The sequence below is a fragment of the Lynx rufus genome, unplaced genomic scaffold (assembly GCF_022079265.1).
Source record: "Lynx rufus isolate CCGP_SWC_20201006 ecotype Redwood Valley unplaced genomic scaffold, mLynRuf1.p SCAF_30, whole genome shotgun sequence".
In the NCBI taxonomy this organism is placed as follows: domain Eukaryota; kingdom Metazoa; phylum Chordata; class Mammalia; order Carnivora; family Felidae; genus Lynx; species Lynx rufus.
In genome coordinates, this window is record NW_025814846.1 from 6,749,599 (window position 1) to 6,773,046 (window position 23,448).

The 23,448-nt window shown below is 47.2% G+C and overlaps 1 protein-coding gene across 3 annotated transcripts; it reads left to right on the forward strand.

Moving 5' to 3' along the window:
- Window positions 1–834: 834 nt before the first annotated feature.
- LAS1L (LAS1 like ribosome biogenesis factor) lies at window positions 835–20,252 on the forward strand. Of its 3 annotated transcripts, XM_047092542.1 has the most exons (14): window positions 835–1,155; window positions 1,932–2,057; window positions 3,035–3,104; window positions 3,879–3,960; window positions 4,793–5,077; window positions 5,367–5,413; window positions 6,250–6,359; window positions 8,115–8,200; window positions 8,570–8,620; window positions 8,927–9,133; window positions 9,481–9,628; window positions 14,846–15,330; window positions 18,115–18,265; window positions 19,860–20,252. In XM_047092542.1, exons 1-14 carry the CDS (start codon window positions 965–967, stop codon window positions 19,990–19,992), a joined length of 2,172 nt encoding a protein of 723 aa, XP_046948498.1. In that variant the 5' UTR covers window positions 835–964; the 3' UTR covers window positions 19,993–20,252. The 3 variants fall into 3 exon arrangements, with proteins under 3 accessions (XP_046948498.1, XP_046948499.1, XP_046948500.1); XM_047092543.1 differs by lacking the exon at window positions 8,570–8,620; XM_047092544.1 differs by lacking the exon at window positions 18,115–18,265 and having other exon boundaries at window positions 19,860–19,962.
- Window positions 20,253–23,448: the final 3,196 nt, after the last annotated feature.

The following is a 23,448-nucleotide window of genomic DNA, read 5'->3' on the forward strand; positions in this document are numbered from 1 at the left end:
CTTAGGAGAAAATGGCTGGAGAAAGCACATATGGAGATCGGATTGGATTGTGTTGCTACTCAAAGAGATGCTGTTAAGACTGATATCAGTAGTTCTCCCTCAAGTGTTAGATTGGAAAACAACTTCTGTGAGAAAGATTGGAGCAGAACCCTGAACACATTTTAGCCATCCTGTGAAGTCAGAAGGGCTTCATAAAATCCTCCCCCACACCCCGCAACTCCATTATCCTAAGGAATTATGCAGAAAAACTAAGTATACCCATGCGGATGTTGAAACCAACACAGCAGCGGAATGATGGCAGAGTAAAATCCTACAACTTCCAGCTATGGACGAGAATCTAGAGATCACCCAGCCTAAGCCCTTCACTGCACAGATGAGAAAACCAAGCAGATTTTTCAACCCAACTTTAAATATTTCAATATTTTCTCTGTAGTCTTGCTTCAGTGTCCATAGTGTTTTTCTGGGTCAGGTGCTGATTCATTGTAATGAAAACATACTTACAAACGCATCCCAGTACACAGAATGACCAAGATCTTTCCCCTGCCTGCCAAAGGGCACAAACTAAAATTCCTCCCGAAGTTTAGACGCGTCCTCAGGGTCTGGGACTGAAGCTCATTAGCAACCAGGGAATTAGCGGAACCTTGAGGCTGAACGGTTGCAGCCGGTACGGTTGCTTTGAGAAAAGAACACTTCCGGCTGGCGAGGCTGTGCCCCCAATTTGTGGTTAGGTTGGCCCCAGCCCTCGTGTTACGATTTGCCACGTTAACTCTGGAAGGCGGGCTTGCGTCTGGGTCAAGCTTTTCCATTGGCTGCTGGCAGGGCGGTGGTTTGGAGCGAGGGTAGCGCGTTGAACTGAAAGCCGCTCGGTCCAGTACAAGGCCTGCAGTCCGGTGGGAATCTGGGGGCCTGCAGGCTGGTGTCCGGTGGGAATCCGGGGGCCTGGACAGGTGTGGGTCCTTAGGGGATGGATCGCGTGTGGAGTGCGTGGTGCGGGAAGTGCGTCAAAGAGAAAGGGTCGTCACCACTTTGGGCCCAGCGCATCGTGGTCGCCTGGCTCAGTAGGGCCGAGTGGGATCAGGTGATGGTATATCTGTTCTGTGACGACCATAAATTGCAGCGGTACGCCCTGAACCGCATCACCGTGTGGAGAAGCAGGTAAGGATGCAGGCTCAGCCCTCTTGCAAGCTGGTGGAGCCTCAACTCTTCTTTGTAGGATTCTGATAAAGGCCCTATTCTATAATCTTCTCCTAAATGTCTAACGTCCTTATGAGTGGTTTGGGCGTTGCCCCTTTCCCAAGAGCCTGGGGGAAAGTCAAGCAGCCAAGTTTTGGTACTAATCCCGTTTGCAGAAAGAAAGAAAGAAAGAAAGAAAGAAAGAAAGAAAGAAAGAAAGGGAGTGTGCCTGAGCCACCCTCTTGTTAAATCTAGCTTTAACCCTTACATTCTTCCATCTTGGGGAGGATGCTGTAGGGACCAGCGTTGCCGAGCCAGGGTTTAAGGAGTAGGTTAACAACCTAGGGTGTATTTCTGAGTTGAATTGAGCTGGGGTGGGGGTGCTTACTAACAAAACCACGTTTGAATGGGGCGCCTCAGTCCAGTTGGTAAGATTGGGGAGCAAAGGATAAGGTCTTCTCTAACTGAATGAGTTGAAGTTGTAGAGTGAAAGAAAGAGGAATGTCCACATTTAATTTTTGGTTGATTGCCTAGCAGTTAGGTGTCCTTTGTATACCCTAGCCAGCCTCTCATGCGCTGTATACTATTGGATCCTAGGAACATTAACCTCCCCCTTCCCACTTGATTTGTGTCCTGTCATGCACTCTTGAGCCAGTCCAGTTATATAATTGGAATAACTTACAGCAACCTAGGTTCTGAGGGGGAGGGTGGATCAGGGTAAGGGACCTTTGTGATGGTGCTGGATTGTGGCCCTTTAGGTTAGGCAACGAACTCCCCCTGGCAGTGGCTTCTACTGCTGACCTGGTACGCTGTAAGCTCATGGATGTAACTGGTGGCTTGGGCACTGATGAACTTAGACTGCTCTATGGCATGGCATTGGTCAGGTAAGATCTACAGGGGTAGGAGTGGGGGTGGGTAGAGGAATGGGGGTGGGGGTACACTTGATAAGCAAAGCTTGGCTTTACGTGCTGCCTGAAACAAAAAGCCCCATGTGTCCCTCTGTATGGGTCACGCTGTGGTTGTTTGATTTGACAGCTTTTGGTACACCCTGTCAACACACATTCCTCTCTTTTTTTTTTTTCCTGAGAGCCTTCTATCCTCCATTTTTCTTTCCTTCTTTTTCTGGAATGTGGGGTAGGGGTGGTTTAGACCAAGTGATCTCAGTGAATCTCTTCCAGCTTTGACAATTTAATTTTTTTTCTTACCCTTTACCCAGATGAACTTCTCTGAATGGTTTGATGTCCTTGGCTATGACTTAATGTGGACTTTTCAACCCTTCCCTCATATATACCTAGCACCATCATGTTCCCCTTTTGTCCATGAACACTGAAAGGTTGCTGAGTTGAAGTGGACACATGGGCGGGGAATTCCTGATTTACAAAGTAATTCAGAGTGATTCTAGCTGTTTCATACACATCAGGAAAAAGGCTGCCACTGAATTTTCTCATCTGTTGAAGTCTGTTCATCTCCTGCTGTTTCCTTTGTGTGCATTGAGGTCCTCCCTAATTCTTTTTATCTTATCCATCATTTAGGTGGGCTCCCCATATCATTTGATGTAGGTAGTCTTTTGTTTTAGCATTTATAAAATATTATCTAGCATAGTATGTTATGTCGTGCCATGAATATTTATCCTAGACTGACCTCTTCAAGGCCAGAGCAGTATCTTATTCATCTGTATGGCTTCAGTACAGGGCAGACGTCCTTGTGCTGGCTGATACCAGTCATAAGAACAAGGCAGAACAGTTATTGGAAAGGTTGTAGAAATGCAAGGTGTCAGTAACTCAGCAAGGTGTTTTGAAGCCCTACTGGTTTGAGTAAAACAGTTCTTGGGCTATGCCACTTATTTCTACCCCAACCCCAGGTTTGTGAATCTCATTTCCGAGAGGAAGACAAAGTTTGTCAAGCTCCCTCTCAAGTTCCTGGCTCAGGAGGTGTGTATGACAAAATTGCCTTACTAAATGGGGCATGGGGTGATGTGGGCACGCAGTCAGACTAGCTCATCCCACCACTACCAGCCAAGCCAAGCAAGAACCCCAGAGCCTCAGCCTCCAGCTTGAAAGTAGCAGACTTGCTCCCTTGCTCATGGCTGCTATCTTCAGTGGCTTGGCCTTTCCAGCTTGTTTGGAGTAGGCCAGTGAAGCTAAGGCACTGGAATGCTCCACTGGGTGAGGACAAGAAAGAGGTGGCAGTCACAATGCCTGCCTTCTGGGAGCTGGCAGTCTGAGGCAGGAGATAAACTCAACCAATCAGCATGAAAATGCCTGACATTCCTGTCCTGAGTATGTGAGGTGTGTAGAGGCCCAGAGGGCAGGCAGGTTCTCAGTCATCAAGAGAACTTCCTGAAAAGGGGTATGGGAGAGAGGGAGGAAGGATAAAGGGTACCCAAGGATTCAGACTAATACAGACAAGGCAGAGGAAGGCTGGAGGTGATTGTTAATGCCCATTCATAGGAATCTCTTTAGTGGAAGAGGGTCATTGGTGGTTGGAGGAGGCAGATTATCTTTCCTGATTTTCAAGATCATCTACACAGAGTAAAAAGAATAAGGAGACCTTGTTTATAATCTTGGCTCTGCCACTAAGACTGGAACCTCATCAAGACCTCAATGTCTCTGTCAAATGCAGGGAGGCCAGGCTAATTCATCTCTGTGGTCCCTTCCAACTTTAATATTGTCTGATTTCTGTACTCACACCTCCCTCACAATCAGGTAAACATTCCGGATTGGATTGTTGAACTTCGCCATGAGTTGACTCACAAGAAAATGCCCCATATAAATGACTGCCGCAGAGGTGAGACTTCAGGAAGTATATCTATCATAGTTAAGTCCAGGAGCCTGGACTGGGTGGCACTGTGGGGAGAGGAAGAAGGAGGAGGGTCTTTAACTGGTGTCAGAGCCAGAACTAGGGAGAGGCAAGTGAAGCACTTGTTTTGGGCACAAACTTTAAGTGGGTGTCAAAAGCTCAGTAATTGAATTAAATAACATTTTAATGTGGAAAAACCCACAATGAACAAAATAGCAAAAAATTAAGTAAAGACAGGATTACCATTACTCATTTTTCCTTTTGCTTCAGACTCCACTATGGCTTGGCAGGATGCTATTCTGATCCTGTTTTGATATCTTGGTTACTTTAATTTTTGGCATCCCCTTAAATTTTTTGCCTAAAGGGGAATGGAAGGCAGGTTGAGAGGTGTGAACCATCAAATGTCATGAACCCAGAGGTTCTTTAGACACCCCATCCTAACTGATTCAGCCTAGCCCTGTCATGTTGGGGAAACTGAGATCTAGAAAAGAGAAGAGACTCAGCCAAGGCCATGTAACTAGCTAGTGGGTCTGGGTCCCTATTCTCTCGCTTGCCAGCCCTATGTTATTTTTGGCATCCCATCTCTAATACTGGTATTAGTTTCTTCTAGGAAAGTTGCTGGTGAGCATGAGAAAGCAAAGAACAGGGAGATAACCCAGAGCAAGAATGGCTGCTTCTAGATATTTGAGATGTGTGCCTTCTTAGAGTTAAGCCTCTTCCCTGGGGTCTTCCCATAATGCTTATGAGACTGGGGGCCTGCTAGGAGCTGTTTGCCTGTGGCTAGTCATATGACACTTCCTTTCTTCCTCCCCTTGTTTAGGCTGTTATTTTGTTCTGAATTGGCTCCAGAAGACGTACTGGTGCCGCCAACTGGAGAATAGCCTGAGAGAAACCTGGGAGTTGGAGGAGGATAGGGAAGAGACAGATGAAGAAGACCAAGAGGAAGATAAAAACATTGTTGTTGATGACATCACAGAACAGAGAACAGAGCCTAAGGATAAGGGGAAAGGTGCAGAACTGGATGTCAGGGTTGATGGAAACAGTGAAAGCAACAAAGAGGTTGATTCACATTGGGAAAAGGCTCTGAGACATAAAGAGCTATATGGTAGGTGTCCTTGGGGGGCAGAGGCAGTATAGAGGGGCTCAAGAGTCTGGAAGGCCCAGACTTAGGGTTGACACTGGTTATTTCCCTGGCTCAGCAAATCCTCTGGGGTTGTAGTGAGTTTTAGCTTAAAAAGTTACTGTCACATACCATTTCTCTTGAACCCTGTGAAGTAGGAGAGGCAAGAATTCTAGTTCCAAATTTACAACTCAAGAAATAAGGTGAGAAGGACTCACAGTCCCATGAGGAACAGAGGGCTGGGCTGCCCTATCTTTTCATACTCTGTTTTCAGAAAGAGCCCGAGAACTGCTGGTATTATACGAAGAGGAGCAGTTTAAGGTAAGAAAGCACCCTTGACTTTGTGTATTTTCACTTGCCCCAGCCATTTCTTCCTTCTTGCCAGCTTCCTGAGAGAAATCCTGAGAAGGAATTTGAAAGAAAAGTGGCAGAGCTTGAGGGAACTTCTCAGAAAGAGAAAGGGGGGAACTAGGAAGGAAACAAGAGAAGCAGAATACAGTTTGTTGACCCTTCACACCGATGGAAGAGAGCAGATGATGGAAGTTTGTGGATATCTGCCCCACTGGGTGGTAGGGAACAACTGGGCATAGGTGGTTGCATAGTCCTGCAGTACTGCAGCTGATAAGCATATGGCACCCAGGAACTTTCCTAGATCAGGTGAACTTGAGGGTTGCTATTTTAGCAGGAAGGAAGGTAGCTTAGAAACCATTCAGCTTGACCCTTTTCACAGATGAAGGAATTGAAACCACAGATTAGTGAAGGGACTAGCCCCAGGTCACATATGTAGTTAGCGATAGAACCAGAATTCGAATCTTGGTCATCTGATTCCCTTTCTTCCATAACCCATTGCTTCCCCTAATTCCTGGGCCCAGTTGTCTCTGGCCCAATTCCAACAAAATGCCCCACTGTACATCTCAGTATTGGGGTGTCTGGTGATTGGGAGCCACAGGAAATTCAAGAGAAGGAGGGAGATGGAAGAAGAAAATAAAGTCTGGCATTTGAAGGTCAGGATAATTTTAATTGTGGGGTCAGTAAGGGAGTTGTGGTCCTACCCCTGAAGGGAGGTACTGAGAGGTCCTATGGGAAGGGATCCTTGAAGGGTGGGAGAGGGTTGCCTGGCTGAACCACCTTTCTCATGGTAACCTCTTTGCTGGCAGGTGCTTGAGAAATTTAGGTATTTACCTCAGGCTGTTAAGGCATGGAACAACCTGTCTCCACCTGTAGAATGCATCCTGGCAGAGCTCAAGGGCATTACATGTGAGAACAGGTGTGTAACTAGATAATTAGGGGCTGCCTACTCTAGCCGCCTCACTGAAATAGGTTTCCATATCCCAGCTTGCCAACCTCTGCTATAAGGAAATCTTAGGGATAATCCTGATCCCCTGTGGGGTGACCTGTGTTCTGCATGACCCCCTTCTCTTGGCCCTCCCAGCTACCAGGTAGAGCTTGCCTACTCTGAATCACTAAAATGACCAGAGACAGGAATGTCTGCTGTCATCAGTCCCCTGGCCAGCTTTGTTCCTCTGTGTCAAGTGGCATGTGGAGCTCTGGGCAAGTAGGAAAAGCCTTTCATCTCTTTACCACTTCACTGTCTAGCCTTTGTCCAACTTTGAGGTAAAAGATATGGTGGGCACTGCAGATCTTTTTGAACTGCAATCAGGGAGTATTAATCCCTTGAATAGTTGTGGTTAGGGGAACAAAGGAGAGGCCTTCCCAGGGTCTGGCTCTTTGAAAGAGTAAGTCCTTCCCTGCTCAGTGTGGCCATGCGCCTTCTTTCCCCCCTACCCTCAAAATACTGCTCAGTTCAATCCAGAGCAGACAAACAGTGTCTATCCATTCCTTTCCTACCTAGTTCTTGGCTCTTGCTACCTAAATTCACCTGGAAAGGACTTTGGGGAACCTTCCACTAAGAACCAATGAAAGCATTGCTAGGCCTTCCAAACTAGGAAGAGTTGGAAGAAATATGGGATGGAACAGAGAGTATTAGAAAGGTTGTATATGTGGTAGGGTGGGCCTGGGTGGGAGCCTGCAGTGGAGGTTGGGATTGCCCTGAGAGTCTTCTTCATTCCCAGGATATTACTAGTTCCAAAGATGTTTTATCAGTGTCTGCCCACCCTAGGTTTCTTGGCACCCTTCAGCACAGGCCACCCAGCAGCTGGGACAACTATTCCTGTACCTCTGTATTGTAATGTCTGCCTGGTTATGCTGAGCAGGCAATTGGCTGGCTGCTTTAAGTGCTCTTCCTGGATACTGACCTGAGGAGGTGGGAGATGGATGGAAGGATATCCCTTTCCACCTCAAGCCTGATGGAGGGAGGGATCTGAGCATGACAACATGATCTGACAATGCCTCTGGGCATTGAGTCACCTTGGGAACTCATGTTCCACCTCTAGGCCTGGTCAGCTAGGGGAACCTCTCTTGGAGAAACTGCTCGCTCAGGAGAATACAGCTGGCTGTTGTTGGTTTCACTTTTAGCTACATGAGGTGAAAGCTGTACTTTCAACCTCTATAACTTAGTTCTAGGTTCTTGAGGTCCCTGAGATTAAGGATTATGTTTACTCCAGCAACTGAGTCCCCAAAGTTTCTGTTTCTAGGATCTGAAAGAGGGCAACCATGTAGAAGAGGAAGGATAAGAGACTGGAGGACTGTCAAGAGAAACAAAAAGACTGAGTAGTAGCTAAAGTCTAAAAGCCCTTGACTCTGTGACCTTAGTCATTTAACTCTCTGTGGGCCTGGGACTTTTCTCCATCTGTGTTTTCAGGCTTGTTCAGCTGCTACTGCCCTCATTATGGGCATTAGATCAGCATGTGCTTGGTAAATGTTCAGAACCCACTGATCCCAGTCTCTGACCCATCCTCTGTCCCAGAAGGCTGAGGCATGAGATCCAACTGTCAGTTACCTTTGCTTCCCCCCGTGCTGCTTTGCCCACCTGAGTCAGAGGCATAAGGTGCCTTGGGAGTGGGTGGGGGGTAGAAGAGGGTCTTCTCTCTGCTTAGTTGGCTTAATTGTCATCTTGCTTCAGGGAGGCTGTGTTGGATGCTTTTCTGGATGATGGCTTTCTTATCCCCACATTTGAACAGTTGGCAGCTTTGCAGATAGACTGTGAAGGTATGGTCCTGGGGACTTACTTCAGTCTTAGAGTACTGTGTTTACTGGTGGGTAGGTGGCCCAAGGCTGTTTCCTGCCATTCCATAGCCTCTGGAAGCCTGTCTCAGATAAGCAGGACAAGTAGCCCCACTGATAACTCAGTTTCTGGGCTACTCTTAGGTGGCCTGGAATTGGGTGGGGTGGATGGGATGGGATGGAATAAGATGGGATGGGATGGGATGGGATGGGATGGGATGGGATGGGATGGGATAAGTCTTAATGTTATTATTGTGCTATGTTAATTGTGATTTAGTCGCTTGCTAGTGAGCTAGAACAGCAGAACTGGAAGGGCCTTGTGAGGTCATCTAGTTCAACATCCTCATGTTACAGATGGGCAGACTGAGGTCCAGAGAGGGGAAGGTACTGACCCAAAGTTACACAGTGAGTTATTGACAAAGCTGAAGCTAGAACCAGAGCTTTTTTTAAATACTCTGTTTTGAATCAGTTGGTTGCCAGATACTAACTGGTTTCTCTCCTTGCTGTTCTACTCTTCTCTTTCTGTTCTCTGGTGGCAACTCTGTTGTTGGTGGGCCCCCCTCCTCCCTCTCTCTCTTCCCCTTCCTCTACACCTTCTCTCTCCCTCTCATTTTCTTCTTTCCTCCCTGCCTTTTTCCCTCTCCTCCCTCCCGGTCTCCCATCGGCCCCTGCCTCCCCTTTCCTTATCAACCTATATCCCTCACAAACCAGAAAACATGGACTTGAGTGACATCCTGGTGCCAAAGCCGTTTTCTCAATTCTGGCAGCCCCTGCTCAGGGGTCTGCACTCCCAGACCTTCACGCAGGCCCTGCTAGAGAGGATGTTCTCCGAGCTGCCAACCTTGGGGGACAGTGGGATCCGGCCCACCTACATCCTCAGATGGACCATTGAACTGATTGTGGCTAACACCAAGACTGGTGAGAGAGTCTGGCCCTAGTCCCAGGGCCTAACACAGCCCAGGCAGGAGCATCTGCCATTGTTCTCAGCTCTCAGCTGAATAGCACCAGGCTGACACATTTCTTGTTAAATGTTTAGGCTTGCCCAGGAGGGCACCATAATAGCAGTGGACAAATCTTGTAGCTTTTTTTTCTCAGGGCCAACTAAACTCGGTCTGGGACACAAGGGCCTAAATGCTTGAGCAATTGGGAGGAATAGAGTGGGGAGTCTGGGGGAATAGGGAGAGACAGAGCCAAGCTTTTAAAAGTACAAGGTTGGGTGGGGGGCTTACTTTTTCCTTCTCCTCAAACCCTCTCTTCTCTGTCAGGACGGAATGCTCGCCGATTTTCTGCAAGCCAGTGGGAAGCAAGAAGGAGCTGGAGGCTATTCAACTGCTCTGCTTCCCTTGACTGGCCCCGGGTGGTTGAGTCCTGCTTGGGCTCACCTTGCTGGGCTAGCTCCCAACTCCTTCAGCTGTAAGTGTCTTGAATTCCATCTGGTAAGAGGGTGAGGCCCTGGCCTCAGGGCCACACAGCCCTAGGGTGGCAGAGTTGGACAGGGCTCTTGCAAAAGACTCTGAATCCCATTCCCCTCCTACTAACAGGTGGGAGATCTGAGTCCCAGATAAGGGAGGGGCATGGTATTCTTGCCTAAGGTCACACAGCTTAAGACCTGGCTGAACTGAGTCCAGTATGAGAATGAATGAGATAATCTATGCCCCCTTCCACCCCCAGAGTGCTTAGCACAGTGGCCTGTACAGAGTAAGTGCACAATAAATGGTAGCTGCTGTTTATTACTGAACCCAGTCTTCTGACTCTGAGCCCAGTGCTGTTCTCCTTTGTTATGCCTCTCCTTTGTGTGCCTTTCATAGGTGCTTACTGATTTTCAGTGGCTTCCTATTGCCATCCTCTAGGCTTCTTAGCCTGACATTCAAACATCTTTCAGATTCTGCCCCAACCTATCATGGTAACCATACCTCCTGTATTCCCCTTTACCCAGTCTACCCTGGGTGCTATAGTCAAACTGAATATTGCACTGGTTCCTGTAAATACCTGTGGTTGTCTCCCTTTCCTTTTCTCTGTCATATTCTGACCCTGGGTCACTTCCCTCATACTCATGGAAGCCTTTAGCACACAATTGTCTTCTTGCTTTCTGGAGCAATATCTGTTTCATTTGAGTGTCTCATCTGATACTCTTCAGCTCTTCAACTCTAGTGACCTTCATTTTCCACTACACTCAGCAACCCATTTCCATCATTCAGAGCTCCTCTGCCTCTGAAACCTGACATCCCAACATTCTTCTCAGTGACCATAACCTCTTGACCTTCATTTTCTCATCCTTGCATCCCATGATGTTAGCCCTCTGCCTGCATCCAGACCTCCATTCCTCCATTTCCTCTCTCCCTCAACCTTGCTTCCCCTCCATCCTATCTTTTGTTCATTGCTTCAACCACTCATGATCAGGACCCTCTGCTCTGCCCATCCTTTGGTGTATCTGACTTGCAAACCCCTGAGCTGGGATTGATCTGACTCACTCTGCTTCCCCATTCCTCAGCCTGGGTAGCTGAGCTCTGCTGGAAAAAACCACATATCACTGTGGATTGATGCCATTACAGCAGTATGATTTTTAATCTCAGGCAGGCCTCAGTTCAGCTTGTCTGAACTGTTCTCTTTTACTTGTTCTCTGCCCACTTTCTCTCCCATTTCCCCACTTTTCTAAACCCTTACCACTGACCTCAAGCCCCTCCCCCTCTCCCATTTCACCGTAGCTTCCTCAAGCACAGGAAAACATCCAGAAGGGCCCCCTCAACCTGAGGTCCAGTCCTCGTGAACTAATCTGCGGCTACATTCAACCATCTTGCTAATCTTGGGATGAGGTGGCTTTGTCCCACCTCAAAGCCTGCTCTTCCACTTGTGCCCTGGAGCCACCTCTGCCAGCATCTCTGGGCCCTTACCCCTGCCTCTCCTTTGCTCTACTCACTCTTAATCTTCAACCTATGAACATGCCTCGGGGTTTTTTTTTTTTTTTTCATCTTAAAACAGTAGTAACACAAGCAAAATCTCCTTTGACCCTGCATCCTTGTGTTGGGTTATTACCAGCTTATCACTCCTTCCTTCCCCCATCAAAACATCTCAAAAGAGTAGTCTATACTCAATAGTCTTGATTTCCTACTACCCTCTTATTCCTCAACCTGCTATAATTTGACATTTACTCCCAAAACTGCTTCGACCTCCAAATTACCAAATCCAGTCAACTCTTGTCTGTTGCTGCATTATGGCTATTTACCACTCCCTTCTTAAAATGCCTGTGCTGTTTTCCTAGTTCCTATAAAGTACCAAGGCCCAAATCTCTTTAGTCCTGGCCTTACCCCCAAGATCCACCCTCCTATATTTGACTGTGTGTCAGACATGTCCCCGTGGATAGCCCACAGGCCAAAAGAGAATTGGTTCATTTTATTCCCAACCCAATCCTGAAGTAATCCTCTTCTGCTCCCTATCTTCACTATATATGCTGTCATGCTGACTTCAAAATCTGAGATTTTGTGTTACCATCTCTACTTATCATAGTGTTTCCTTCCCTTTATCAGACTTAAGCTTTTCAAAGGTAAGGGCTCTGTATTAGCCATCTGTGCCCTAACACACCATGTAGATCCAGGTCCTAAATAGGCCTCAGTAAACATTCTTGAACTAAACTATACTCTGCTGTCTCATTGACGGCAGTGCTGTCTTTGGTGGGAGCTAACTCTGTGCCTGGGGACTAATTGAAGTGGGAGTCTGGATGCCAAGACCCTCTTAGTCCCCTGATCCCTCCATTGAGTGAGCAAGTCTTTCTTGAAACCTGATGACATTGGTACAGTGGTAGCTTATAAGAAAAAAAAAATGTGGCTTTATAGAAAATGTCAGCCAGGACAAAACCTCCAGGAGATGGAACTGAACCAAACAGCTAAATTGACAGATGTGTGTGCTCTAAAGAGAAGTGATATGGGTGGGTGGGACACTGGGAGGAGAACCAAAAAAGTTTGGAGGGTTCAGGAAAGCATGACAGTGAGGGCATTTGAGAAATTCCAACAGGAAAAAGAATAAACAAAGTTTCAAAGTCTAGAAAGACCATGGCATGTGAATGTAATGGGGGGAGGGAATGAAAAGACCAGCATGCAGAGGTTTGGATAGGTGGCCTTTAAGGTACTTTCCAATCCTAAGTGCCTGCAGAGTGGAAGCTGCTGGTCTTGGAGAAGTCTGGACCACAGAGATCTTCTCCCAATCCAAGCATACCAGAGGGATGTGACACATACCAGCAGTAACTGCAACTTACTTGGGTACGACTCCTTGTGCACAGATTCTGCATTTCCAAGATAATCAGTGAATCTAGTCCTAATCACCCAATACACAGATTGAGACACAGTATTACCCTAGCTATTATGCTGCAAGTCAGTGGTAAGACTGCAAGTCAGAACTGGGACCAGAATCCAGATATCCTGTCCTTACTCCTGTCTCTTTCTACACTGAATGTTCCATTAGATTGCACAATTGCAAAAAGTATATATTAGTAGGCACATACAGAACTTGGCTTTGTTTTCCTGGGAGGAAAAAAATAAAAGATACCACTGGCAAATAACTGTCAGACATGGTGCTGTGCTTTTTGTAGAAGCAATATCATGTGACACAACAGTCTTCTTATTTGGTAAGAAAGACATTAAGACGCTGAGGAGTGAAGTAACTTATCCAAAAGTCACATAGTTTGTTGATGGTGGGACAGAGTCCAAAATCCACATTCTTTCCACAACCTGACCTATGACCAGGCAAACCTGAGGAGAGAGATGCATTTTAAGATTGATATCACCCCCACACTTCAGTGGTTAGACTAGACAGCTTGAGATAGCATGTGGGTAATGATAAACAGTGGTGATACAGCATCTTGCCAATATCAAGTGCCTGGGAATATTCATTATTAAGCATACTAATGGACCACAGTGAGTTTCTCTCTGGCTTTTCCTCCAAAAATGCTGGAAACTTTTTAAAGTTTTTATTTATTTATTTATTTTTTTTGAGACAGAGCAAGAGCATGAGCACAAGTGGGGGAGGGGCAGAGAGAGAGAGGGGGATAGAGGGTCTGAAGTGGGCTCTGTGTGCAAAGCAGAGAGCCTGATGTGGGGCTCAAACCCATGAACCACGAGATCATGACCTGAGCCAAAAGGAGATACTTAACCCACTGAGCCACCAAGGTGCCCCAAGGCTGGAAACTTTTTAAGAACTTCTCCCAGCCAGCTGATATCAGTTCAGTTTGAGCCAGTGTCCTCTTGGAGTAATGAAATTAGCCATGCAGAAAGGGTGTCCCAGTAGAGTCACTAGTCCCCAGCCCTACCCCCAGTGACCAGAGATCATATGTGGCCAAATAGCCTGCTGAGCATATGACAACCTCCATGAATGACCCACAGTTCACAAACTCAATACCCCTAGAAGGAAACTATTTGTCCACTCCATCCATGCCTTCAGCAGTGACCAGGTGCCTGGTTCTATATGAGGCTGTACAAGGGATGTTGATCCTCTTCCTCCCCAGGAGCTCTCCTTCCTTTTGGCTCTGTGTCTGTTGGTTTTGCTGTTTGCACTGTCCTTTATGTGCACACTATCATCATCTTTAACTCCCCTTTGCCCAACTCCTACCATCCGGCCACCAAACCCTACTCTGTCTGTCTTTCATGGCTTCTCTCCCTCTCATCTCCATAGTCAGTGCCCTAGGTCAACCCTCACTCGCTCCCTGGTCTCCCTGTCCTCAGGCTTCCCCATCTAGTCTATCTTCCACATGGCCATCCTCTACACAGGCACCATGGTGATCTTCAGAGGTGGAGCCATCAGCTGTGCATAGAGTCATCAGGTGACCCCCTGTGCTCAACATGCACATTTAACCTTTGCAGTCTTCTTTTTCTCCCACAGCTCCCCAGCACAGCCCTTCCCCTGGAGCAAAGCTACTCCCACTACATGTACCCAGTACAGTGTGCTCACTTTTGTCTCTGTATAAAGCCCTCCCTTGATCTTTCCTGCCCTCCTTGTGCTCTGCCTCTCTTTAGCTATTGTAGTGCCCAAGGTCTGCAGTGCTCATGTGGCCTCCCCACCCCACATCTTGCTTTGTCTTGTCAACCACTGACTTTTTTTCTTTTCCTCCATTCCAGGTTGGGCTGTAGTTGTTCCTGAAAAGGGATCAAATTTTGTATTCCATGTATAAGTTGCTCAGCACACTTCCAGGCATATCTTTGAAGCTCAGGACAAATTGCTCAGCTAAGCCATTGGAAGAGAGGGATCTGCCATTCCCATGTCCAGCCCTGTAGGTCTACTGCCTAGTTTGTGTATTTACACAGCATTTAGTACAGACTAATAGCTATCATTTATTACATGCCCACTCGCTGTGTGCTAGGCACTATGCCAGGCATTCTATGTGAACTATCTTATTTACTCTTCCCAACAACCCTTTAAGTCAAGTGCCATCCTCATTTTACTGAGGATTGAAGTGAGCTACAGAGATGAATCACAGAGCTTGTTCAGGGTCCCTGGGCCCTTTCTGTTTTTGTATGTTCTTCTGCACTGCCTTTCAGAGGCCGGTCTGGAAACTCAAGAGACCAACTTCAAACCATGTAGTATTGGGGTATAAAGTGACTTGAGATTTTGAATCTTTCTTACCCCACCCCTCCCTTTGCTCAGTGTCTTCAAAGCCATGGGACAGGTCCTGCCAGATGAGGAGCAGGAGAAGCTGCTGCGAATCTGTTCCATTTACACCCAGAGTGGAGAAAACAGCCTAGTACAGGAGGGTTCAGAGGCCTCCCCCATTGGGAAGTCTCCATATACACTGGACAGCCTGTATTGGAGCTTCAAACCAGCTGGTTCCAGCTTTGGATCTGAAGAACCCCAGCAGCAGGAGGAGCAGGGCAGCCTTAATGATCTCCAGAAAAATGAAGAGGAGAAAGAGGTATTGGAAAATCAGGTGGAGGAGGAGGAAGAGGAAAACGATGACCAGAAGTGGGATGAGGAGGAGGATGAAGATGATGATGATGAAGAGGAGGAGGAGGAGGAGGAGAGAATGGAGGTAGAGCCTTTCTCTGCTGAGGAGTCTTCCACTGCTGAGAATTCCAGGCTCCTGGCCCAGAAAACAGGAGCTTTACAGGGCTCTGCATGGCAAATTAGCTCTGGTAAGAAGCCTGGTTCCCACTTTCTCTTACACCAATCTTCCTTCTCTGGCTGGCTCTTGAGGCTTCCCTCCACCCTAGAGGAGATGGAAAGTAGCAGAGGTTAGCCAGTATGAGGCAGGTCTGGGAGGCAGTCTGGTGTGTGGGTGGCACCTGGCTTTCTTCCCCTTTAAGACAGTATGTAAGCTTCCAGGCCCTAAGAGCTATCATGCTACTGGATGCTTCATGCAGAGAACACATTCAGAGGGGATGGTGTAGGTGTGGGCACTGAGCAGCAGAACACAGAGGAGAAAGTGAGAGGTGGGTGGATATATATGATTCTGCATTTGTTTTTTGTATGCAGTGATCCAGGAGCAGGTAGACAAATAATGCTTCCTATTTATATGTGAATGTGTATGGACACATGAGGGCTGGGTGGTGATGAGACAGAATTTTGCTGTGTATATGAGAAGGAAAACAGGTGTTAAGTTAGAGGAAGTGGAAGGGAAAGCAGAAGAGTGAAAATAAGGAGTGTTGTGGCTTTGGGGTGAGCATACAAGTTAATGGAACAAAGCCTAGAGGGGGAAAGAAAGAATTAGGTGATAAGAAAGTGGGGGTGTATGAATCTGTTCCTGCTAATGGATGTGTTTTGAGTGCCTTTGTTTAGGTTAGGGGATAGGAACCTTGAGGCAGGGAGATCCTGAAGGAAAGAACATTTTGGTGTATATGTGTATACCGTGGAGGCAGGGGTAGATGCAGGGCAGTCAGTATGATGGAACCTGAAAGAGGGAAGGAAAACAGCTGGGACTGGGTGTGGCAGAGGGTAGGCATGTTAGGGAACAATAGGGAGAGATGGGGAAGACAGTGAAGGAACTTAGGGGGAAAGGTGGAGCCTTTGCTCTTGTGTGGACATGTGTGGAAGGTCTGGGGCATAAAGGCACTGAGTGTTAGGGGTAGGGGAACATGTTTACGTCTGTTTACCTGCCTGCACATGCTGCATATAGAAAGGCATGGTGGCAGAGAACTCCTTAGTACAAGGAGGGCCGTGTTTGGGATCTTTGTAAATATTGAATGGGAGGGGCATTGACATGGGCAGAATTGTATGAGTATGTGAGAAAGAGAGAGTAGGGACTGTGAAGTCATTGTGAAGTGGATGCTATGAATCTGTGAATAGATGTACACATGGTCATGTATGTTTTTGGAAGAAGAGGCAGGGTCACTGAGACCTAAGGGAGACAGAAGGTATCTCTGTGAGGGAGGGGTATCTCTGCAATGAGAGGTGGGTGTATAAAGGTGTGAGAACAGGCAGTGAGACAGCCATCCAGAGGTAGCCTGTGTGTGTCTGTGTTGTCACTGAGGGACATGTACACGGATGTCAGGCTAGAGAGGCAGGGGCCATGATGTAGACAGGGTTGGGGATGCTGCTGATGGGGAGGGAAGGGAAGATGGTCGGGTCAGTGACAGACATGGGGAAAGTGGTCCCTGTCTGCGAAGGCATCTTTGTATTTATAGGGCAACACAGGGCATTAAGATAGGCACAACTTCCTTCCTGGAAAAGAGTCAGGGTGTGTGGTTCTGTGGATAACATAAAAAGCTAGCCCAGAATGCCAGGGCATTATTACAGAGAACTTTTAGGGTACCAAGGAGATGCAGAAGGCCTGAAATTGGACCTACTTGGAGGAGCTCATGAAGGCTTTGCTTGAAAACACTGGATGCACCAGTGTAAGGGTGGGGATGAGGCTTTACTATAATACTATGTAGAGGGTGTTTAAGTGGTAGGACAGAGGGGGTGGGTTGTGCCTGATATGGTTTGTTCTAAAGTGGAATTTCTTTGGGGTGGTAGGGGAGTGGTTTATGAAAGTGGAAAGGCAGGATATTAAAGTCTTTTATTCTCCCTCTTTCCATTGCTGCTTCTGTGTGGCCATACACATATTTGGGGATATAGAGACATTAAGATTTCTGGCTTGTATTCCTGTGAATGAGAGGTGTAGGGGGCAGAGTGAAACTGGGAGCACTCATTGAATGGAGGGTCAGTCTATATGCCTTAGTGTGTATATTTAGGTGGCAGTGGGGAGTGGGATATGCAATAAGGCACCCCTTTCCTAGGTAAGGGATGTTCTGTGTGTGTATATCTGGGGGCAGTAAGACCTTGCAAAGGGACAGGGGGAGTATAATACCTCTGAGAGAGAGTACACTCTGAGGTGGGGTATGTGTGTGTGTATCTATCTAAATGCAAGGCCACTAAGAAATGTGGCATTCAGACACGTTGGGGGTGGGGATTGTGTGTAGATATGCAGGAAATCTAGGCCTTTCACATACTCTTGAGGTATCTGGGTTTGGGGATGAGGTGTGGGAATTCTGGAGTATCCAGACTCCCCAGAATATATGTGTGTACAGAGCAGGTGAGAAGTTGAGGCAGTGATACAGCCAGGTCTGAAGAAGTTGTTCTTGTCTATGTCTATGTTGGGGACATATCTGGGGAGGTGGGAGAACAAATATGTTTTTAGTTGTGTGCATGGCATGTGTGGACTTGGGAGTAGGTTGTGGTGGCTTGTGTGGGTATGTGTGAACACATAGAGGGGATAAGAGCAATGAAGAGTGAATAGCCGAGTATGGAAGGGGTGGGGAGTGTGAAGGTAGAGAGGAGCTCATGAGAAATGATGCAGACAGGAGTGAGGCTGGACATGCACAGAAATCTCATGCTGAGAGGCTAATTGAAATGGGTGGGTAGACCGTGTAGTTAGGCCTGTACACCACTCTGAGAACTATCTAATCAACCCACTTTTACTTCCTCCCTTGGCTTCACAGAAGATGTACGATGGGATACCTTTCCCTTAGGCCTAATGCCAGGTCAGACTGAGGACCCAGCAGAGCTTATGCTGGAAAATTATGACACCATGTATCTTTTGGACCAGCCTGTGCTAGAGCAGCGGCTGGAACCCCCAACATGCAAGACTGGGTGAGTGCCAATGGCAGCAGGAATTCTTATCCCTTTCTCTGCCTCCTGCAGGAGGGAGGGAGGGAGGGAGGAAGGGAGAGACACAAAGCAAGATGGGTGGGGAAGGTAGCTTCCCCCAGTCAGGGCCTAAGTGAGTGATGGATAAGCTCCAGTCCCTGGCTGGGCATTTTCCAGGATTCCCAGTCCCTAGTTGGTGGTGGGGGGCGAGGTTGGTGGTGGTATTGAGGTAGCCTCACAGAGCTGGCTTGGCACCCCTCTCAGATTGCATCCAGTTTGTGTGTGTGTGTGTGTGTGTGTGTGTGTGTGTGTGTGTGTGTCTGCTGGTAACACAAAGGAGCCCGTCCAGAGGGCTTGTACATTCTGGAATGCGGGGCCATTGTGACTGGGAGAATCCTATGAGCACCAGAGAGAGACCTCTGTGGGTCTTCCCCTGTGCTGCCTGCCCACTCCCTGGGAAATGAGCCCATCTTCCTCTGGACATTCAGGGAGAGGGCTATAGAACCCAGGGGCCGCAGCAACAGGCCAGGGCCAAGACAGTGCTATGGACTCTCTGTCCTAGGCCAGGGGACAGCAGGCCTCTTAGAGAGGAGATGAGGCAGCTGGGAAAACCAGATAGTCTATAGTTGGGAGTGGGGCCCACATGTCTGAGAGACCTCCTCTCCCCTTGAATAAGGCTGAATAATGTGCTTGATGAGCACCACGGTATCAAGTGTGGGTAAGTAGAGCTGTTAATTCCAAAAGGAAGGGGAGTGGGCCCAGCTCCCATACCTCCTGTAGTAGGGGGGCTTCCTCTGCTGGAGCAAGCATGCCACCCCAGCTGCACCCCTGACTTGACTGTGTGGCCTTGAGCAAGTCCCTTTGCATCTCTGGGCTTCAGTCCCCCTATCTGTAAGATGGTAGACGATGGGTGGGGATGGGACTAGATCATCTCTGAGGGTTTCAGCTGCAGTACTGTAACCATGGATCTGCCTGAGGGGAGGATGATGGCTTTGCTCTCAGCTGTCACCCTCATCTACCTGGAAGGACCTTTGATCTGCAGGAAGCAGGGGAAATGAGTGTTCTGAGCAGCACCAGGGAGGGAGAAGGCAGTCCTCTCCCTAGAGTAACCTTGCAATCCTGGGATGGGATCTGGGCCTAGCCCTGTAGCCCAGTCCTGGCCTTGGATGCCTTAACCAGCTGTTGGAGGTGGGATGGATCCAGCTCAGGGTACTCTGGGCCCCCAAGATGTAGGGCCTTAGAAAAAGACCTGTTAAGGTGGCCACTTTCAATATCTTCCTGGGGTGGGGTGGTTACGGGTCCTCCCTCCTACCTCAACTGAAATAGTTCTGCTTTGATCTGGTTTATATACTGGGGCTCTGAATAAAGTTTCATTTGAAAAGTTCTACTCCTTCCCTCCATCTCAATTGAGGGGAAGGCAAAACTATCCCTGGGGCCATCTGAAATAGTTTTTCAGATTTGTTCCATACTCTTCTTTGTAAAACTAGGCAGGAGGGTGGGTCCTTTCCATAGACACACATGCATCAAATACCCTTAGCCCTTCTAGAGCCTAAAGCTGCCTCCTTCCCTGACTGACCCCTCCCCCCTCTCTCCACAGCACCCTTGGCTTGAGCTGTGGCATGGGCAGTGACAACTGCAGCAACAGTAGCAACGGCAGCAGCAACTTGGAGGGCCTTCTCTGGAGCCAGGGCCAGCTGCATGGACTCAAAACTGGCCTACAGCTCTTCTGATACCCATTCTGGTGCAAAGTGTTTATTCAGCCCTGCTGGGGCAACAACCCATTCCCTGCCCCTTTTGTCCCTCACTCCTGCCCTTCTTGTCCCCTTGCTCTTCCCCCAGTGCACTTGACGCTCCATGAAACAACCTGGAAGACAGTCCATATCAGCCGTATCAGCTCAACTTTCCATCAGAGTGGAATTTTGACTGTTTTGGTTTTTTTTTAATTTTGTTCTGAGAAACAATAAAAAATAAACAGTTTTGATGTTTGTTAGATGAGGGGATGTGTGCTGGGGCAAACCAGTGTAGTTCTCCCTTTATTCTAGGGGGCGGCAGAGAATGTGGGATCGTAACAGGACTTTAAGCAGAAGCTTGGTCCTTTTGCCCCTTGGGCCCACTACCCCTAGTCATTTTCACAACTAGGCCCCACTCATACTTTCTTCCTGATTCAAACCATTTTCATTTCTATGACCTGTAGCATGGGGCCAGCTTACTTAGAAGCATTAGGCCCCATAAGCGAGGCATTGGTGTCTATAGAGCCCAGCCAGCATCAGGCGAATCTGCTCAGAACCTCCCTGACAGTGGGAAGATCCAGGCCTTCCTGATGCTACCTAGCAGGCTTCTGGTTCATTTCCTTGCTTACCCTCACTGGGCACTAAACAGCAAATGAAAGCCAAAGAGAATCCTTTGTTATTTTTCCATTCCTTTGGCCAAGAAAGATAGAGTGGACTTTACTATAGTAGGCATTGGAGACAGAGAATATCTTATGGAGTGGCCCAGAGCTCCTTCTCTGTGGTCACCCAATTCCCTCAGACACTCAAGAGTGCCTACACTGTGTCAGCTCTGAGCTGCTAAGAGACTGGGATGAATAAATCATGTTCACATCCCTCAGAGCCCTCTGCCTGTGAGAAAAGACAAAAGTTGCCAATTATAACCTGATGTTCTGCTAAGTGCCCTAAGGGAGCTCTGGTGTACCACAAGTTCTTTGTTTTTTTTTAGGGTGGAGGTTGAGGTAAAGTCTGGCTATGGTATTATCAATTCTGGGGAGAGTGATAGCTGAGCAAGAGAGTGCATCTTTATAGGGCCAAGTTGGGCCCAGACAAGGGGAAGCAAGGGATGCAACATTTCATACAAGAAGCTGGCCCAAGGGGTAGCTTGGAGCCAAGGAATAATGAAAAAAAGGAGAGGGCTTATGCTGTGAAAATTCCGAGGAGGAATTTAGTGGAAATGTTACGCCAGAGCACTGTCAAATGTTAACTCGAGGTAGGATCCCTATGAAGTCCCCAACGTCTCTTAAAGGATATCCAGAATATCTTTGTGGGTATGTGTATATAATCATTTTTCTAGAACTGGCCCACAGATCTAATAAGATTATCAAAGGGTCCATCAGTCCAACAGCCCAACAGGGTTAAGATTTCCTATCTTGTGTAGACCCAAGCATTAGGATTGGGCGGAGCAGTCTCCACTGGTTAACACAAAGTCAGTTTACCTCCAAATCTTCCCACCCCTGCCACAATGGTAAATGCTGTCTTTTGACATTGTGGAATGTCAGAGCTGAAGGATCCCAGAGCATCTAAGCCACATATAGCCAAGAGATTTATGAACATGTACTCTGTGATGTAGCTCAGCACCTGCTCCATGTGAAGATGGGTGTTGCAAACTTGTGGTTCCCCTCTACCACTTCTCTGGAGCTGCCTGGATTTTATATATTATGTATGTATTGGTATTGTATGTAAGATATTTTTTTGCCAAAAATTTGGAAATCATGCTGGTCTAACACCTAATTTTATGCATTGAGACACTGAGGCTGACAAAAAGAAAGGATTTGTCCAAGGGCACAAAACAAGTTAATAGTATATAGATCCAAGTTTCTTGCAACATCAGCATTATCTGGGTAATTGTTAGAAATGCAAATTATTGAACCCCATTACTGACCTGAATCAGAAAGGTTAAGGGTGGGCAGAAATCTGGCTTAATCACCACGTGATTCTGATGCATGCTGAAGTTTGAGATCACTGGAATAGAAAGGAAAAAAAATCTGCCTAAAGACCTGGATTCCAGGGAATTCCACCACTCATGGGAGCAACCTTGGGTAAATTATGCCAGCTTCTTCATCTGTAGGAGGGTAATATTTGCCTCACAGGCTTGTTGTAAGGATCAGAAAAAAGGTAATAGATATGAAGTTGCTCTTTAAAGTGTACCATGCTTTGTATGTGTGAGCCATGTGGGTTCATGCCAGGATTTGTGGACCTCGAACCCAGGACTCAGGTCTGTATAACTTAGGACAAAGTGATTCCCCCTGGCTTTCAAAGACTGACCTAAAGATGAGAAACAGATTATATGAGCTCATTTCTAGTTCAGGTCCAGAGTCAAAGGCCATTATTTGCTGGAGTCCTGAAACCTGGGATTTGTGAAGCCAGGTCTCTGGGAAGGGCTGCTTTAGATGATGGGGTCAGAGGTTGAGTCAGGTGAGGGAAAGGGGTAAGGGAGGACCGGCCAGGAAGCAAGTGCTCTTGGACCTTTTCTTTCTGACTAGAGATCAGAGATGGATTAGAAAAAGGCTTTGGACTGTACACATTTAACTGGGGAACAAGGGAAGGAAATGTAGATTATACTGTTCATTCAACAACAGTAATTGAGAGTCACCCCTTCTGATAATTTATCTGTGAAGAACATAGTTTCTGTTTCTAAAGAACTGCCTTATTTGTAGAGGAGTCTGCATGCCAACATAATTATAAAAATGACAAGTGATAAGATAGAAGGATTGTTCAAGATCCCACTGGATAAGCACTAACAATGCTTGATGGAGGAGGTGGGACAGCTGAATGGAGGAGGTAACATTATCAGTGAGTCTTCAAAGGCAAATCAGAGAAGTAAGGTAAAAATTTGGAAGGGATAAGAAAGAGTATGGCATGTTGGGGCACCAGTGAAGAGTCCAGGATAATTGGAACATGATAGGTCCTGAGGCCAGAGAGGTGAGCTAGAGAAGGAAATGGTCAAATTAGTTATTTCCCACCTATTACTAGGGAGAGACATTGGATACTGAATTGCCACTTCTTGGAATTCTACCACTCCCCAAACACTCAGGCTGCCACTGCTCTCCAAGAAAGTCTTAATTTATTAACATATTCTGTAAGTGTGCCTCATTTCCTCATGTGAGTGCAAGTTCTAGAAGACAGGAACTGTACTCTTCCTCTGTCCTTCCCTAGCCCAGTATAGACCAGGTCACTATTTGGTTCTAAAAACGTAATACATGTATGCCTGAGAAATGTGAAAGGAGGCAGAAAAAAGATAAGGAGAGATGAACACTCTTAGTCCCAAAAAGATGATAAAAGAAATATTCTCAGATTTATGAATAGCCCCTTCGAAAGGCTTAGGCTGGGCTCTCCTGCAGCAACTGTGGTCATCTCTGCCTTTAGAATGGGACTGGCCTGGATTGTGCATGGGGTAGGGAGGTTGGGGTGAGGGTA